Source organism: Natrix helvetica, assembly GCF_964273705.1.
Source record: "Natrix helvetica genome assembly, chromosome: 1".
NCBI classification, from domain to species: Eukaryota; Metazoa; Chordata; class Lepidosauria; order Squamata; family Natricidae; genus Natrix; species Natrix helvetica.
The window spans coordinates 115596037-115615313 of NC_138548.1; the positions used below are offsets into that span (position 1 = coordinate 115596037).

Here is a 19277-nt window from a genome sequence, read left to right on the forward strand (position 1 = left end):
ATTAAGGCACCAAATTAGAAAGCAGAAAACTGTGAGTTCTAGTTGTGTTTTAGCCATGAAAGCCAGCTGGGTGACTTTGAGCCAGTCACTCTCAGTCCAACTCACCTCAGAGGGTAGTTGCTGTGGAGACAATTGGAGGAGGAAAGTGTGTTGGACATGTTCACCGCCTTGAGTTATTTGTAAAAATAATAGAGGTGGGATACACATAAATATGGAAAACATATTCTAAGTAGATGACAATACTTATTTTGTAAATTGATTATATATGAACTTCTATGTTTATTTAAGTAGTGTTACATATTTGCATTTTAAATGCATTAATATGAGAAACCTCAATCACATTGCAATTTTTTTCTATACATCTGAAATACTAAAATGCCTTTGTTACAAAAGAAGAGTAATCTGTATTAGACATAGGTGAAGGTTTTATTTTATCATAACTGATACCTCTGTTTCTATGAAAATATACACCTATGGCAATATAAATATAATCCTATACTTTGGAAATGTTAGTATGTTGCTTATCCCTAAACTATTAGAACTCTCATTGTCATGACTTTTAACTGGGTGAAATGGTGCGTAATAGGGCAACAATTTTTGAACCAAGGTACATCAAATGGGTTAACTTACAGAATATGCCCAAATCCAAGATTCCAGATTCCTAAAGGAATGAAAGATGGAAACATTGTATGGTCATGTGATCTTCATTTTCAACGTTTTGTGACAGCTACCAAGCCAGTCTCACAATCCCTTGCTACCCTCTCTGCACAACAACAGCCATTTATCTGCCTGCTGGGAAGGGAAGGGAAATTTTTTTGATGCTTCCTGTTAAGATTCCCACAAGGAACTCAACGGGGAAGCCAGCAGAAGTTGGAAACAACTCTTGGTCCTACTGCTTTTTTGCACAGCCTTGTTCATTCTGTTTCTCTATGTAGGTAAGGAAATATCTTTGAAAAATGACTGACTTGGGCACTGGTCTTCTTGTTACATTTATAAAATAAGCATATTTATTTTAGTATTCTGGTCATAGTCAGTTTAGAATTAATGTACAAACAATCATGGTTTCATATCAGGTGGCAATTTTGTAAAGCTCACCAATACTAAAATATGATTAATATCAGAATGAAACAATCTAAAAGGTGAATTCCTATTTCAATTTGTGATTTTTATATTACAATTTACTAATTTATATTCCTGAAGGCATACAGAATTATCTTTGTACATTGTAACTGCTTCAAGGATATTATAGACTTTATACTGCAAAAGTCATATGATTCTCTCACTGAAAGAATAGCTGAAGAACTTGTTAGGAGTATGCTTTAATATCTAGAATAACTTTATATCTTAAAAGAAAATCTAACACAGAAATTTAATTCAAATTGGATAGCATTCAAAATTTCAATTTAATACATGGATTGGGTGTATATTCAAAGATTATATTCCTCTGTGCTTAGCGTCTACATGTTTTTATAGAACTTCCCAATAAGACAGATTTTGGCAACTGGGATAATATTTATTATAGTTTATAATCTTACCTGGTGAATTATAGTGTTCTAACTATGATTATTGTTATTCCCAATTTTCTAAGTGAATACAACTTATATTATGAAGAACAATTTCAAAGCAAACCAGACTGTAATTTATATCAGTAGATTCATTTAGCAAATTAATTAAATTAATATTGGATATGAAAATCAGCAAGAAGCTAATATAAACCAAAATTACATTTTCAAAGCTACATCCTCAGCTTTACAACCCTATTTTATCTGGGTACCGTTTTTTCTGGAGTATAAGACACACCTTTCCCCCTCCAAAAAGAGGGTGAAATTTTTGGGGCATCTTATACACTGAATGTAGCCCCACCCACCCACTGGCCACCACCCTTCGGCCTCTGCCTCCCAGCAATTTACCTCCTTGCAGCAAACGGGGAAAATGGGGATTGAGGCAGCAATTGGCTATGGCAATCCCTGCAGCCTGAAACAGCTGATGATCAGCTGATGATCAGGAGGCCCAAGCTAAAATTGAAAGTGAAACTTGCTGTTTGCTGCACTAGGCAAATTGCTGGGAGGCAGAGACAGGTTTTTTTCCCTTGTGCTAATCAGGCTGTTTGCTGCAAGGAGGTAGGTCAATAACTATAAATGCCTATAGAATGTTCAAATTATTAGACTTATTTTTTGAAGACTGTTTTATTATTGTTCTAGACAACTTAACAAAATGAAGAAGCTTTTTAAAATAAATGCTTGATCCGGAAGAGGCCCAGTGCTATTGTATCTTCTTTTAAACAGCAGAGAATAACTATACTTCCAGAAAGCCACATCAATTTTAACAGCATCGGTACAAGTAACCAATTTCGTTGTATTTAAGTACAATGACAATAGAGATTATACTTATAAAAGTGTAGTCTGAAATGTAACCCCACGAACAGTGTATATGTTTGTAATTTTTTGCCTTACGATTCTCCTACAGTATTCTGCATGAACAGAAACCGTACATCAAATGGGGGGGGGGTGTTATTTTGTATATTAACTTCATTTATTGTAGATTATTTAATACAGGAAGTTCTCAACTTACGCCCAATACTTCATTTAGTGATCAAAGTTACAATATCACTGAAAAAAGTAAGCTAAGACCGTTTTTCACACTTAGAACCATTGCAGCATCCCATAGTCACGTGATCAAAATTCAGATGTTTGGCTACTGACTCATTTATAGCCACTGCAATGCCCAAGGGTCATGTGACCACATTTTGCGACCTTCTGACAAGCAAAGTCAATGGAGAAACCAGTTTCATATAACAACCGTGTTACTAATTTACCAACTGTTGTGATTCACTTAACAACTGTGGCAAGAAAAGTCATAAAATGGGGCAAGTCACTTAACAAATGTTTCACTTAGCAACAGAAATTTTGGATTCAATTGTGGTCGTAAGCTGAGGACTACCTGTATATAATACCATCAAATTCCACAGGAACTGATGGTAGTGCACATTACAAACTAAAATAATTGTAAAATACAATAAATATAAACTGCAATGTTTCTTTAAAATGTTAATTTTAACAGTTATAAGAGATGTACCAATGAAGATATTAAATATTCTTTGAACAGTTCAGATTTTAATTATGTTTTTTCTAAGGTGTGGAGTGATGGATATGAATTTTTGGTGGAAGACTCTTCTTTAGGGTAGGTTCCAATGCTGATAAACCAATGATAGGAAGGATGGTGAATAGATACAATATATTAATGGTATGAAATGATTATACACACCTACAGAATTTCATCATGTGTACCAAGTAAATTGAATAGGAATTTAGGTCTATATATACAGCTCTTCAGGAATGCTTTTTTTTTTTTGCACTGTGCACGATGGAAATAATTGTTATACATACAGTTGTTGGCTCTTTTGTTTTCTTTTCATACATATACACTCTTCTGAAAATAATGAATAGTTGTGACTTTTTCATGGGCGATCGAAGATGGGCTGCCTCAGTTTACAATGCCGCCTGTACTGAAAGGGCTTGCGGTTACGTCAGGGTTTAATAAGCGTGCATTATCTTTATCCACCTATACCAGTTCCAGTTCCTGCTGCTGGGTAGACTAATACGCGTTACCTCAGAGAAAAGGGCTATCAGATTCCCACCCCACCCCCCCAAATATTTATCGATTCTATCGGGGGGGGTGCGCGCGCGTGCGCATGTCATATGAGGAGAACAAGTCATTCGTACACATAGTACAGTAACTTTTACGTTTCTCTCCGTCTGTCCCGCTCACCTTCCTCCTCGGCAGATTCCCGCCTTTTCCCTTCCATCACGCTGACGAGCGCCTGCTCTAATTTGCGGAGGAAGAGCCGTTGGGCGGGGAGGAGGCGGGGGGGGGGAGAGCCGCGGGTGCCTCGAGCTGAGACGGAGCCTGGAGAGCACGCGCTGGTTCCTGGTCAGATGACCTGGTCTCCGAGAGTACAAACACCACCCACCCTGAGCGCTTCGCCGGTGGCTGGGCGGGCTTGGTTTGCAGGGCAGCGGTGGGTTTTGGAAATGCACGGTCTTGTTCTATCTACACGGTCCAGTTCCAGATTCGTGCTCATCCTTCTCAGGAGATGAGAGGATTTAAATAATGGGCCAGGTCGTTGCGACCTTTTCACTTTGCGAAGAGAAAACGGAGGGGAAGTGCTGCTTTTGTGAGCAAAAGACAAAACATTCTCTCCAACGGGGATAATAGGTAAAAAGGGCTGCTGTGCAAATGAGACCGTACCCCCAAATTCATAGCATCCATAAATCAAACTAGGAGATCCTGTGAACACCCGGAGATTGACAGTCATTAACCACCGGCAGGCAAGCGCATTGTCCTTGATAGCTTGCTTACTGGTCTTTACTGTACTTAAAAGCCTGTAGGTTGGTGGGTTTCTTGTTCTTCGGTCAGACCACTTTAACATATACCTTGCTCATTTTCATGTGGCCTTTTTAATTAGCATTCTGCACAATAGTAAGTACAGCCTTCTACACTTAGGAAGTTAAATCCTCAAGAAAGAAAAGTATGCAACTTACACTTAATATTCTACAAAAGGAAATATAAAGACAATGTGCGGTTGTGGTGCTTGTCTTTTTTCCCTTTTAAGGGAATAAATGCCTTTGTTATACATAACTAACATTGCAGATACGATGTAACCTCTTTTCCCCCAGTGAAATGTCTAAGACAGGTGAGAAGAATGGGACCACCTGGAACACATTGCTATTGCATGTGATCTGTTTTGGGGTGGAGTGGAGCTTGTGCTTACATGCATGCGTGTTCCTTATTGTGTTGCAGAAAATAACAGGGCTTAGACGTCTTAGGATCAAGGAGAAGTTTATTTGGCAGCCAGGTTCCGAAAAGCTAGTCAAAGGCTAGCATGTAACTTCTGAACAACTTTTCTAATGGAAGCACACATTCTTATACTTTGTCAAAAGCAGCACAACACGGAAATACTTAACCCATTTCTGATTGGTTACCTTGAGGAAAGAAGCCTTATAAGCAGATACTGTCTTGCTTCCCCTTTTGTCTGGGCTGCAGGTATGGAGCTCCAGTCTCATAATGGCTATGTGGCTTTGTAAGAACTTTAACTGAACTCTGCGGCTAGGCTTCATACTTCCTGTTCTTTTGCAAGCTTCAAACTCCGTCTTTTACTTTATAATAACAAGATGAAAGGGTCCCCGAGAGGCTATCCAGCCTGACCCATATGTTCACTCTTAATGTCCAAATCTCACTTTATGTCATATTTTAATTGGATAATGTAATGAACCACATGTACTTTTATACATGGCAAACTCACAATTTCTTATTGTGTATGTATGTGTGTTGTGTATGTATGTACGTTTGGTGTTGTTATATATGTTTCATGTTATATGCTCCATTGTACGCCGCCCCGAGTCCTACTTGGAAAGGGAGCGGCTAATAAATCTAAATTTATTATTATTATTATTATTATTAAGTTCTACCATTTATATTCAATTGCTGTAAAGTTAAAGACAAGCAGGCAAATCACAAGAAACTGAAAAATTTGAATAGGAAACACTTCGCAGTAGAGACGAAGGCCCGTTTCCTTCACTTGCCTTTTAAATTAACAGGATTTTTGGTGCTAGTGTTGCTTCTAAAAAAACAGAGTGATTATCTTACCACACTACCTCCACCTTCAAGTCCCAGATTTACAAAATAACCATGGCATGCGGTGGCTAAGACGCTGAGCTTGCGATCAGAAAGGTCGGTAGTTTGATGGTTCGGATCCCTAGTGCTGCGTAACAGAGTGAGCTCCACTTAATTGTCCCAGCTTCTGCCAACCTAGCAGTTCAAAAGCATGTAAAAATGCAAGTAGAAAAATAGGAACCGCCTTTGGTAGGAAGGTAACAGCTTTCTGTGTGCCTTCAGCATTTAGTCATGCCGGCCATATAACTACGGAGACGCCTTTGGACAGTGCTGGCTCTTTGGCTTTGAAACGGAGATGAGCACCGCCCCCTAGAGTCGGGAATGACTAACACATATGTGCGAGGGGACCATTTATCTTTCAGAAAATAACCTTTTCTGCTCAAGATGCCAAGGGAGCTATTGTGTCTACCAGGTTAAGTCTTGTTTATTGAGAGATATGCAGAGACAAGTGAGAGAAGGCAACACATGCCACTGTCTTTAATTTATTTTAAAAAGTTGTATTGCCACCTATTCGCATATGGCGACTCAAGGCGGCTTACAGGAATATTAAAACTTATATAAAAAAATAAAACAATCAAATAACAAATTAATAAAATAATATAATAGCCCCCCCATCCTCACCCTAGTAAAAATACATCACCCAAGCCATTTAATGGATTCCATCCCACTCTGGGTTCCCCAGGCCTGCTGGCAGAACCAGGTCTTCAGTGGCTTCTGGAAGATAGAGTGGCGGACATTCTAATCTCTGGGGGAAATGGATGTTCATTAGCCTATCATGGTTTTCAAAGTATTTTTCCCTTCTACCAAGGAAAATGTGCTTTATTAACCAGCAACTGAATGAGCATAGGTCACATCACAGCATGCTATTACATTGTTGCAGCGTTAGATAGGTTAAGTGAATAAATAACTGTACCTAAGTAGGGTATAGGCTTCATTGTGCCTTCAGCATCAGGAAGTGAAAATTTTTAATCTTGCCGTTTGAGCTGTTGAACTTCATGAACTGGCAAGAGAGATGAATCTTGATCTTCATAAGAAAACCAGTTTAGTGCAATGAAGGTAGAGTACTGGTATTACCTACTCTATTGAAAAATCTCAAGTTATAGTGAGATGGGCAGCATATAAATTTATAAATAAAAGAAAGCTCCTTGACTGATTTGGGACTACTAGCTCTTAAAACTAATAATTTTAAATGGCTGATACAACAGAAAAATCTCCTGCTCCCCTGTGAATATATGATGCTATTATATGACCACAGCAGGATTTGGGTTCATTTCTCCCAAGTATGTTTTTAAAAGTCTTCTATCCTTTAAGAGAATATGGGAATTCACTTCAGCAGGAGATGCTGTTTCATCAATGGCCAAGCATTATTAGATTCATCTCAGAAAAAAAGGTTGATTCCAGGAATCTCAGTTTTTTTGATTAAGTGATACACACCAAAATACAGACATTTACAAAATAATTTGGACTTAGAATATTATGCTAAGAACTTAAGCAAAACATGTAAATTTCAGGATTTTTTTTTATTTTAACAATATATTAATTCCAAATGCAGCTAATATGATACAGAAAATTTAATGGGGCAAACTTTAAATACTAGTAGACAGTATTAATTTTACTCTATGTTTAAGTGAAGAATATGGGAAAACATAGTTTAAATATTTCTTAGGAAACCCTTGGGCTCTTATAATGTGTTTTGTACTTGTACATATGTGGACAAGCAAATACTCATTTACTTACAACCAACAATTCACCCAAAACTTCTGTTGCTAAGTGAAATAGTTGTTAAGTGAATTTTGCCCCATGTTATGACTTTTCTTGCCACAGCTGTTAAGTAAATCACTGCAATTGTGAAATTAGTAATAGATTGTTGCGAAGGTTGTAGAGAGTGTGGTGGCCCAACAGTTCCCACGTCACCTGGAGGAAAATGATTATCTAGACCCGCGCCAGTCCGGCTTCCGACCCGGGCACAGCACGGAGACGGCCTTGGTCGCGTTGGTTGATGATCTCTGGAGGGCCAGAGATAGGGGCTGTTCCTCTATCCTGGTCCTATTAGATCTCTCAGCGGCTTTTGATACCATCGACCATGGTATCCTTTTGCACCGGATGGAGGGGCTGGGGGTTAGGGGCACCGTTTTACGGTGGTTCGGCTCCTACCTCTCTGGCCGGACGCAACGTGTGTTGGCAGGGGAGCAGAGGTCGACCCTGAGCCCCCTCACTTGTGGGGTGCCACAGGGGTCGGTCCTCTCGCCTCTCCTGTTCAACACATATATGAAGCCGCTGGGCGAGATCATTCGTGGTTTTGGGGTGGGATATCATCTGTACGCTGATGATACGCAGCTGTACATTTCCACCCCGAACCACCCCAACGAGGCCGTCGAAATGATGTCCTGGTGTTTGGAAGCCGTACGGGTCTGGATGGGTGACAACAGACTCAAACTCAACCCCTCCAAGACGGAGTGGCTGTGGCTTCCGCCCCCCCGGTTCAACCAGTTGCTTCCATCTCTGGCCATCGGGGGCGAACAACTGGCCCCCATGGAGCGGGCGCGCAATTTGGGCGTCCTCCTGGATGCCCGGCTGTCCATGGATGACCATGTTACAGCCATGGCAAGGGGGGTGTTCCACCAGGTTCGCCTGGTGCGCCAATTGCACCCCCTATTGGACCGGGATGCCTTACGCACAGTCACCCATGCGCTGGTGACGTCTCGCCTAGACTACTGCAATGCTCTCTACATGGGGCTTCCCTTGAGATGCACTCGAAGACTACAGTTGGTCCAGAATGCGGCCGCGTGGGTGATTATGGGGAGTACTAGATACTCCCATGTAACACCTCTCCTGCGCGAGCTGCATTGGCTTCCTGTGATCTATCGGGTGCGTTTCAAGGTTTTGATTACCATCTTCAAAGCGCTCCATGGCACAGGACCTAGCTACCTGCGGGATCGCATCCTGCCCCATACATCCCTACGACCAATCCGCTCGCACAGAGAGGGACTTCTCCGGGTGCCGTCCACTAAACAATGCCAGAGGGCGACACCCAGGAGTAGGGCCTTCTCTGTGATGGGCCCAGCCCTTTGGAATGACCTCCCCCTCGACATTAGGATTACCTCCAATCTCCGCTCCTTCCGTTCAAAACTCAAGACCCACCTTTTTCAATTATCCGGCCTGGCTCAACCATAGTTTCATCTTATTCCTCCTGACAGTCTTTTTTAAAGTCGTAATTTTAAATTGGGGTATTTTAATTTCTAATTTTATTATTATTATTTTATGTATTTAATGATTGTTACCTCCTTCGTGTATGTGTATGTGTATATGTATATATATATGTGCTTTTTTATTGTACGCCGCCCCGAGTCCCTTGTGGAGAGGGAGCGGCTAACAAATCGAATAAATTGAATGCTGCAATGGTTCTAAGTGTGAAAAATGGTCAAAAGTGACTTTTTTTAGTGCCGCTGTAACTTTGAACAGTCATACACATACATATACATAAAGTCTAAATATTTGGTCAAACCAATTATTTCAAAATAAATTTCAATAGAAATTTCTATGAAAGTTATAAATAATGAGAACAGTCCATATATCTAATATAAAATTCACACTTTTAAATAATATTTTTATTAAGAATAAGCTGTGTTTACTATGTGTTTAAAGATTTACAACCAAAAGCAGTATTATATACAGGCAGTTGACATTCTTAAGAGGATATAAACCAAGGTCAGAAACTGTTTTTGTGTCAATTTTTTTAAAAAAAAGATATTTAACCTTTCCATCACTTACAGTAAAATTCATGTTAACTTCAGCCAATTACACATTTACATTTCCTTAAAATATGAAACATTGCATTGATAATGCACTAATTAAGCATGTTTACAATTCTAATATCTAAAACCTGAGTCAAACCTAATAATGCTTTTGATAAAAAAAGATTCTTAGAATATAGAGACTGGTCAGTTGTTAAAATAAAGCATATACTTAACAGAACATTGACTTAAGAATGCAGCATGACATCCATTGCTTCCCCCTCCCACCCCATAATTTTGTGATGTTTACCATTCTTGATCATATGAAACATGTCCCATCTATTCTTTTGCAGATTTATACATCAATATTTATTTAGGGAATAATATAACTGAGTTGCATTAATTGAAGTCAAAGAATTTAATAGCAAATTCTCAGGACAGCAACTTCAATCCCATATCTTTTATTGGTATTAAAAGCTCAGGGTTTTATTAGATTAACTTCCATATTTGTTACTTGATGTGTCTTAAAGCTATTAAATTAAAAACCAGATAATTGGTGGATAAGGCCTTTTAGCTCTTTATGTAAAGACTTATGAGAGACTGATAAGAATTGTGTCTTATGTAAAGACTGTTGAGATTTCATTTTTTGATTTTTGTAATATTAGCGTTTCTGATTCTGGTCTGAATAAAGTTCCTGCCAGTCATAAGACCAACTATCTTTTTTCTTCGTAATTTCTAATGCAGATTTTTTAGTAATACTGTTCATGATTTGTCACATTCTCTACATTAAAAAAAACTGAGATAACTCCAATTTAATCTATGACATTTAAGTGTTAGGTATTTATATTAATGACTATTGGAATTGGAATACACTCATATGATCATTTCTTAAGGCAGAAGGTGGTCAAACTACTTTGACTGGTCTTTATACTGAAGATTGTCCCAACAGATTTTAAACCAGCTGATTAATTGTAATGCACAAAGAGTGATGGGATGAAACAAACTGAATAAACTCTTGAAACAAGATAACTTTTTTGTAACAGTGTAAAATTATTCTCATAAGAAATAGCTTTCATTGTAATACAAATAAAAATTATTTGTGAGATTTTTCATGAAAACATATCCATTTTTATCTGCAGATATTATACTCAACATTACTGCAAACTCAGCCATTCTTATTTTTCAAATTCAGCCATTCCACTTTTGAAATTCAGCAAATACAGGCTTTAAAATTGTATACAGAAAAAGCCTCATCTGACATTTCAAGTAGCAAAATATTTCCCCTCACCAAGTAAAATTCACTAATTTGCCTGATGTTTCTAAATGTTCAATGAAATGCCTTTATTGTGTATGTCCTAAATGGTAACTTTCTGAAAAAACTCCCATCAACAATTAAATCAATTATGCCTTCTGCTACTATATTTCAAGTCATATTTTTTCTATTAGCATGAGCTTGGAATACACATACATATTCTCTTAATTTATAGAACACAAATAAAAAATTGTTAAATTAAGACAAACCAGGAATAAATTTTATGTTGCTATTTCCCAGGAAATACAAAAATCTCAACAGTCATTTCTCAAGAAAAAGAAAATTCTTCTGAAGAATCTGTTGAAGCCACAAGAATGGTTGTTTATATATTTGGGAATGGATTGCTGCTCAGCATAACTTATTTTCAGTCACTGTACAGAAGAGTTCTCATCTCCAACATTGACCAACTAGTTGTTCTACTGTTAGAAAAATCATTTAGTAGAGTTTTTGCCAAAGTGAAACAAGTCACGAATGTCACACAACGCTTGTTTGAGGTTTTTCCCAAAACGATGAGAATTCTAAAAAAAAAAAAATGTTAAAATTCAAATTCACAATCACAAAGCAATCTTATAGTGTACATAATGCAGGCATATACACAATTCTACCTTTTTAATGTGTGACGCTGATTGCCATAGACTTTTGTTCAGTAATGTGATTTTTATAGGTTCTTTTTATAAAACCTTTTAATAGGATTAATGTTTGGAAAATAATTTGGACTTGATTTTATTTATTTACTGTAAACATTTATGATACCCATATGTACTAAATTAGATATATGATATTAGTAGATAAGTATATGATGAAAGTAGAGAAAGGTAGGTTCCAATGCCATTTTGATGTGATTCAGAAAGTCATTTCTGAGGCTTGGATATGTATCAACAGCAGCATCACTATATTAGTTATGTAAGATAAAGCCAGTTTTAGGCTGTTGGTTATGGTGTACATTAGCCACTTTATCTCAGAAAACTGCTTAATATAGAGTGACAGTATCTATCTGATTGGATCCAGGCTTAGAAGCAAAGCAGAGCTGGGCCTGGTTAGTACTTGACTGAGAACAAGTTTACAAAAGGCAATGGCAAGATACTTTCATTATGTTGCTAAGAAAGCTGCATAAATGGATGTGTCCACCGCCTTAGAAGTCGAAGATTTTACTTAAACTTTGGTCCCCGAGAATTTCATGAAGTGTTGAAGAAGTGTTTAGCGATATGCCTGTCTACCTATAAATATGCACACCTCCAAATTCACCTAATCCACTGTCTCCTTGCTCTCTCTCACACACACAGTTCAGCTCTTTTCTCGGGGAGAACACTGCAACCTTCTGCCCCTTTCACTGGGTATATGAGAGTTAAAGGTAGTTCTCCCAAACCCAGTGATCAGTGGCTTATAAGTACCAGGGATCTGTTTCAATCCTGGTGCCTTAAGGCTGTTGGGATCTGCATGGGGAGGAATCATCTCTGACCTGAACGTACCCAGACTAAGGGGTTGTGAGTGTTTGAGCTGCCCAAGTCTGGGGATACTCCATCTTTGATCCTGAATGTATCTTTCTGGACAATTTAATCTACCAGGGTTGGCATAGTCCAGGTTCTTTTGATGATTAAAGCCATCTATTGGGATCCCAGAAATGAGCCTACTCTGCAGCAGCATCTGCCCTTTGGAAGGAGGCTCCCTGCAAGAACCAGATGGTTCCCTTGAATGCAAGGCATTTTGCCCAGGTCTTAGGCAAGAGAAAGTAAAACACATTCTCCAGCTGATGGTGCAGGAGGGTCCAAGAGTGGGTTGTTTAATCCTTATTTGCCCAAGAAACTGAGTCAGAATTTAAGCCACGCCTCCAGCTTCCTCTGCTGATATCCAATTCCGACTCAGTCTTGCCCGGAAAGAGATGTAAAAAACCTTTGCTGCTAGTGAAAATTGGTTTTCTTTCCTAGAATAGTTTGAAAATACTTTCTTTTAATTGATTTGATGTTGCTACTGGATGGAAGGTGTTTGAACTTGGCTCACAAGTTCTTTCTTCCACCTGCTTGTGCTAGAGTAGCTAATTGTATGGGCTAGATACTGCTGGAGGTCCCAGGTTCCTTGCAGGCAAGCTCCAGCTAGGCCAGCCATTGGAGTCCATTAAGGCTCTGTTTAAATTGCTTCCGATTACTGGCTCGTAAGCGGGCCAGGGAGGTTGCCCTGCGTTGCCGCTGGCTCTCAGGGGCTGCAGCGGGTGAACATCGAGGCTGCGACTGCAAGGAGAGCGTGTGCAGCACGCTGGCATTCCCGCGTAGCTGTAAGAGGTCCGGAATGAAAGGAGGGCGTGATTGGCACTGGCTGTGAATTGCGGAGAGCTGCGCGGCTGACCGGATGATCTCGGGGCAGTTTGCTCACCCACACCATTGGTTTTGTCCGGAGGCTTCTCCCTCGTGAGTATGGGGCCCTGGGGGCGGCCATTTTTAGGAGAGATTCTTGGGCAGGGGCCATTTTGGGAAGGCCCTTGTTGTGGTGGCCATTTTGTTAGCGGCCATGAGGTGGTGGCCATTTTGTGGAACCTCCAGGGGGAGTTACATGGTCGGCGGCCATTTTGTTTTCCCTTTTTCTCTGCCACAAGGCTCATTGCGACTGCAGGCTCCGGTGAGGTCAGTCACAGATTAACAACAGGAGTTTTTCGCTGTGATGGTTGCTGAACTGGTCAGGTGTGGACTTGGGCAGAGAGTTTGCTACAAGACCATGGCTGATTCCCGCGGTGAAAGTAGCTCTGGGGCGACTCCTACAGCTCCTTCAAAGAGATCCAAGAAGAAAAAGGGAAAAAAGCTGCTTGGCGAGGTTCTGGACCCAATCTTCATTGAGGATAAGAACAAACGTAAGGTTTTGCCTGCCACGACTAAGAAGCAGGAATACAAGTACACACCATATGCATGTAGGGCGCCCTATAGGGGTAACTGACACAGACTATCATTATCAGCCTAGGAATTTTCAGCCACGTCAGGAGAGGCGGCAGGTCTTCTTACAGCGACATGTCACGCTTCCAACCCCAGGTAGGTGGCCCTTTCGGGGGGGCGGACGCCCCTTCTGCCGGAATAAATGAACGGGTTTGGATGGCTCCCATTGGTGGTCGGTTGGCGTTGTTTGCTGACCGATGGGAGAATATTATTTCAGATCTCTGGGTCCTTAACACTGTGAAGTTTGGCCTGCGACTGGAATTCCTATCTGTCCCTCCGAATTCCTTTCGTATGTTTACATCCTCCAAGTGCGCACTTAAGAGACAGCTCATGCGCCAGGCGATTGACCTCCTGGTGGAGATCCAGGCAGTGGAGGCGGTTCCTCAAGAGGACCAGGACAGGGGGTTTTATTCCAACCTCTTTGTAGTTCCAAAGTCCTCTGGGGGTTGGAGGGCGATCCTTGACCTTAAACGGTTGAACTGTTACTTAGTTTACAAATGGTTCAAGATGGCATCCCTTCGTTGTATCCTGGAAGGTATCAGGGAGGGCGACTACCTCACGTCCATTGACTTGACGGAGGCTTACCTTCACGTAGCTATCCTCCCTGAGCACAGGAAGTTCCTTTGGTTTTTCTATGCTGGTGAACACTACCAGTATAGGGCTCTTCCCTTCGGCCTTGCCTTGGCGCCCAGAACTTTTACAAAGGTCCTGGCAGCCCTGACTGCCCATCTCAGAATGGTTCCCATCAGGCTTCATTGTTATTTAGATGATATCCTCCTCCAGGCGGAGTCGCCGGAGAGGTCCCTTCAAGAGCTAAACCTAACAGTGGAAACCCTGCAGAGGTATGGGTTCTCAGTAAACTTCCAGAAGAGCCACATGCAACCATCTACCAGACTGTTGCATTTGGGAGTGATCATAGATTCCTCCTCCGGCATGGTGTTCTTGTCCCAGGATCGTAAGGCTAGCCTGGTAAATCTGGTCAACCAGGTGCAGAGAGAACGGTGTGTACCCATAGTTACCTTATCCCAGTTGTCGATCTATGATTTCATGCATAGCTCTTGTTCCATGGGCGAGGTTCCATGCTAGAACCCTCCAGTGGTTCTTGCTCCTGTACCAAAGGAGCAAGTGCAGTGCCTCATCTTTCCAGATTCGAGTACCCCCTCCCCCCCCCGGTGAGGCTCTCCCTAAGGTGGTGGGTTTCTCCAGTGCTAGCCAGAGGGTGTGGTTTCAGGGAGCCGGAGAGACTACCCTGACCACAGACGCGAGCCTTTATGGCTGGGGGGCATTTTTGGGGACACAGCTGGCCCAGGGTCGGTGGTCCCCTTACACATAACATAAACTGGCTGGAGCTGCGTGCGGCTCATCTGGCCCTTCAACACTTTCAGGCCCTTGTAGAACAAAGACACGTCCTACTCCTGACGGACAATGTGGCCACGAAAGTGCATGTAAACAGACAGGGGGGACTCACTCCAGAGCCTTCTAGGTGGAATCTCAGTGCCTGGGCCATTGGGCAGAGAGGCACCTGTTGTCCATCAAGGCAGAACACATATCCGAAGATACCAATCACCAGGCAGACTTGCTAAGCAGGGCCACGGTGGACCAAACGGAGTGGCAGCTGGAACCAGAACTCTTCGAGATTTGCAGGAGATTCGGACGGCCAGTGGTAGACCTCTTCGCGTCTCCAGAAAATGCCCAGCTCCCCAGGTTTTTCATGCGGTTCCCGACCTGGGGAGCGGAGGGGAGCAGTGCCCTATGCAGCAGGTGGCCCCTGGGTCTGCTTTATGCATTTCCCCCCTCCCACTGATTTCAGGGGTGTTGGGAAAGATAGTGAAGGAAGGGGTGGAGGTAATCATGGTCACCCCATACTGGCCACGCAGGCCTGGTAGGTCTGTTCATTGCCAAACCCTGGAGAATCCCGCAGGAGAGGATATCCCTACGCCAGGGGGTCCTGGTCCATCCGGAGCCCCAATGTCTCCAGTTGACCACTTGGTATTTGAGAGGGAGATCCTGAGAGAGGCAAGGTTCTCCTCATGGGTGATACGAACCATCGTGGCATCTAGACACCCGGCAATGACCAGGATTTTTAACACCACGTGGTCCACTTTTTGTACTTGGTGCCATAAGGTGCTTGTGGACCCCAAACGTCCCTCGCTCCTGAATATCCTGGACTTCCTTCAGGATGGGCTCGATAGGGGGTTGGCCCATAACACACTTTGGAGACAAGTCTCGGCCCTGTTGACTGTCCTGGTCTTGGACAGCCAGGAGAGCCTGGGCTGGCATCCGGTGGTAAAGAGGTTTCTACCGGGGGCGGCAAATCTTCGGCCCCCGGTAGTTCACAGGTTCCCATCTTGGGATTTGTCCACGGTCCTCCTGGCCCTAGTGGATCCTCGTTTTGAACCGCTGAGGACTGTGTCCTTACAGTTCCTCACATTAAAAGTGGTTTTCCTAGTCACCATCATGTCGGCTAGGAGGATTTCAGAGTTAGGTGCCCTCTCTGTCAGGGAAGACCTTTGTATTTTCCAGCCTAACACAGTGGTTCTGAGGCTTGATCCCGCCTTTATCCCAAAGATAAACTCCTACTTTCATAGGGCTCAGGAGTTAATTCTGCCAGACTTCTGTCCCAACCTCTCTCATAGACAGGAGAAATCCTGGCATAAGCTGGGCGTGCGGAGGGCCCTCCGTATTTACATAAGGAGAATGGCGCCCCCCCGAAAAACGGAGGCATTGTTTGTCTCTTTCCAGCCTTCTGCCATGGGTTCATGGCTTGTATTGCCAAAGCTTATGAGGCGAGGGGCAAGCCGGTGCCGCAGGGGATAATGGCTCATTCAACTAGAAGTGCAGCCACCATGGCCGCGTGGAACACTCAGGCTCCAATTGGAGACGTTTGTAGAGCTGCAACGTGGGTTTCCCTCTCATCTTTCATTAAGCACTATAGATTGGATGCGTTTGCATCTGCGGAGGCATCATTTGGGCATAGGGTGCTGCAAGGAGTACACGCGCCCTCGGGTACCACGAACCAGTGAGTTCCTGCCCTAGGGACTGCCGCTTTGGTATGTTCCACTCCTGGACCCTCCTGCGCCATCAGCTGGAGAAGGAATGTTGGTCCTACCTGAACGTTCTTCTCAGCGTGGCGCAGTACAGTCCAGGCCCCACCCTAGTTATTGTCTTTAGTTAGGTCCGATTCCCCGGGGGCTATTAATGCTGCGGGCAGGGCCTGTTCTTCTTTCGTTTCTCTAGTTGGAGCTGCGCCTTGTCGGAATTGGATATCAGCAGAGGAAGCTGGAGGCGTGGCTTAAATTCTGACTCAGTCTCTTGGGCAAATAAGGATTGAACAACCCACTCCTGTACCGTCCTGTGCCATGCTGAAAAGAACGTTCAGGTAGGACCGTTCCTTTCCTTTCTTCCTGCTCAATTTTTATTTTTTATTAACTGTGCTCTTGTTTTACTTGTTCTGAGCTGCCCAGAGTTGTTGGGAGCATAAAAATTTGCTAAATAAATAGATAAATAAAAAAGCCAGAAACAAAACCTATAGAAGATTGCCGCTGACATCTTTATTTTCCAACCTTTGTTTAGTGTAACAAGATTTTATACATGCTTATTTGGAATACTGAAGTACATTATCTAAAATTATTGGGCAATATTTTAAAACCAATAATGTATGTTTTACAATTTCTTATAGATCCAATTTTCTTTTGAGATAAGCAGTACAAAAAAATATACCTGATACAAAAATGGGGCTATTAGTGAATCATACAGGATGAGATTAATAGACCATAAAATTAATAAAATACTTACTGTTTCAGTACAGGAATATTTACTGGATATATGGAAGTTGATGAGATCCTCACCCACAATAATGTAAGATACACCATAACCATCATCAGCAACCTGTAGAAAATATATGTAGAATACCTCAGTTCTCTACATGTCCATAACAAACCAGCTCAAGACTATTTTATTTTAAAAGTCCAATATAAGATGCTCAATAATAGGACATATTTTATGTTTCAATAAAGACAGGAATCATTTGAAAAGAGTTTATCGTTCTGGGAAGAACTGAAAGGAATGTTAGGCTAATATACTGTGCATTCTCAAGATGATAGGAACCTTTTGCTTTTTAAAAAACTGATATAACCTTAATAATTAAATCATGCACTGTGATTAATCACAATTATTAGTCAAATTTATTTAAGGCAAATGGCACATCAGCCATATTGAATTATAAAGAATTCAAATAATCTAATGAATTTGTTTAGGAAATTGTGTAGGAAATGTATATGAGGGAACATAATTTCTTGGGGAGAAAGCAGAAAATTTGGCAAAAATCTATAAATGTTATAATGATCAGAGAAACTTTTCTGAAAATTATTTATGGATGGTCCTTTTGAGAACTAAAAAAAATAATATAATAAAATTTAATCATCTTCCTATTAATTTTTTTAACTGTGATTTTTTTCTCCACATGTGAAGGTATCATATTCATGATATAACATCAATTTATATCAATTTCTGACACTGTTCTAAAATAAGAAACATATTTATTTAGTCTGTTACTTCTGTCTTTCATGTCACAAGTGGTCTTAAGTTGACATTAAACAACAGAAGAGGAATAAGCTATCAAAGCAGCATTTATTTGTTGAAATATAGAGCAGTCATATTTACTACAATGAATCTTAATTTGATTTTTGGTTCTGTGCTACTTTTATTATTATATGGTTAATTTCATAAAATATATAAAAAACATTTGAGTTAAGATATTCAGTTTGCAGAATCTCTTAGTTGGGGTTTGTTAAATTATACAGTGCATTATTTAAATTTATTTTCATGGACTTTTAATATATTATTGGTTGGGCGGTTAAATATTCATAAAAATAAGAAACATAACTTTTTCCTTCTCTGATCTGTTTCAATATATAAACAATATTCACTTCTCAGCCTTTTGTTAAACTGTACATTGACTGATAGAATTAATAGATTCTGCCCATTTCAAAAATTATAATATGAAAACTAGGGTAATTGCTTAGGTTATAAGAAGAAGAATTCATATGTTGTTCAATCAGTTTTTTTAAAAAATATATAACATTTCTGATGAACAACTCATTTAATTGCATGTTTGCTCTTTTCCTTAGATATAAAAGCTTAAGGTTCATAAAGTTCATGTTTCCATTGATAAACATTTGAGCATATGTCTGCAGCATTGTATGATAGAAAATGTGGTTGGGCATGAGGTGATCTGTAATACTAGATGTTTACAATAAAATATATGCAGACATACAGGTCCAAAGCCTCCACCACTGGACTCCATTCCAGGATTCTTATTCAGATCAATATGTTGTTGAGGTGTTTGACTTGTTGAAAGTCTCCAGGGTTCTGCCAAAACCTGAGAAAGACGATATAAGATATTACACTTTTCAGCTGCTTACAGGAACAAAAACTACTATTTTGAAATCAAAGGACATGTGCAAGCTTGAGTAAGCAAACCATCTGTACTTTTGCCAAAACCTCTTTATATCCACAATTTCCCCAAAAGGGATGGAATGTCACTACTGGAAGTATCCCCAGAGCATTCACAATTGGAATGAATAGTGGAGTTTTTCCATGAATTGTGAATGGAAGATATGTCAATATGCAATGCATGTT

General features: G+C 40.9%; 1 protein-coding gene across 5 annotated transcripts in view; it reads right to left on the reverse strand.

Annotated features, from left to right (window-relative positions):
• Nucleotides 1–9245: 9245 nt before the first annotated feature.
• The window catches only part of CPT1A (carnitine palmitoyltransferase 1A), a 55049-nt gene continuing 45017 nt past the window's right edge, over nt 9246–19277 (reverse strand). For all 5 annotated transcript variants that reach the window (XM_081970923.1, XM_081970919.1, XM_081970921.1 and 2 more), the window contains exons 18-20: nt 18913–19017; nt 17433–17525; nt 9246–11237 (exon numbers count right to left, since the gene is read on the reverse strand). In XM_081970923.1, the coding sequence (XP_081827049.1) occupies nt 11151–11237; nt 17433–17525; nt 18913–19017 (285 nt within the window). In that variant the 3' untranslated portion in view covers nt 9246–11150. The remainder of the gene's footprint in view (nt 11238–17432; nt 17526–18912; nt 19018–19277) is intronic.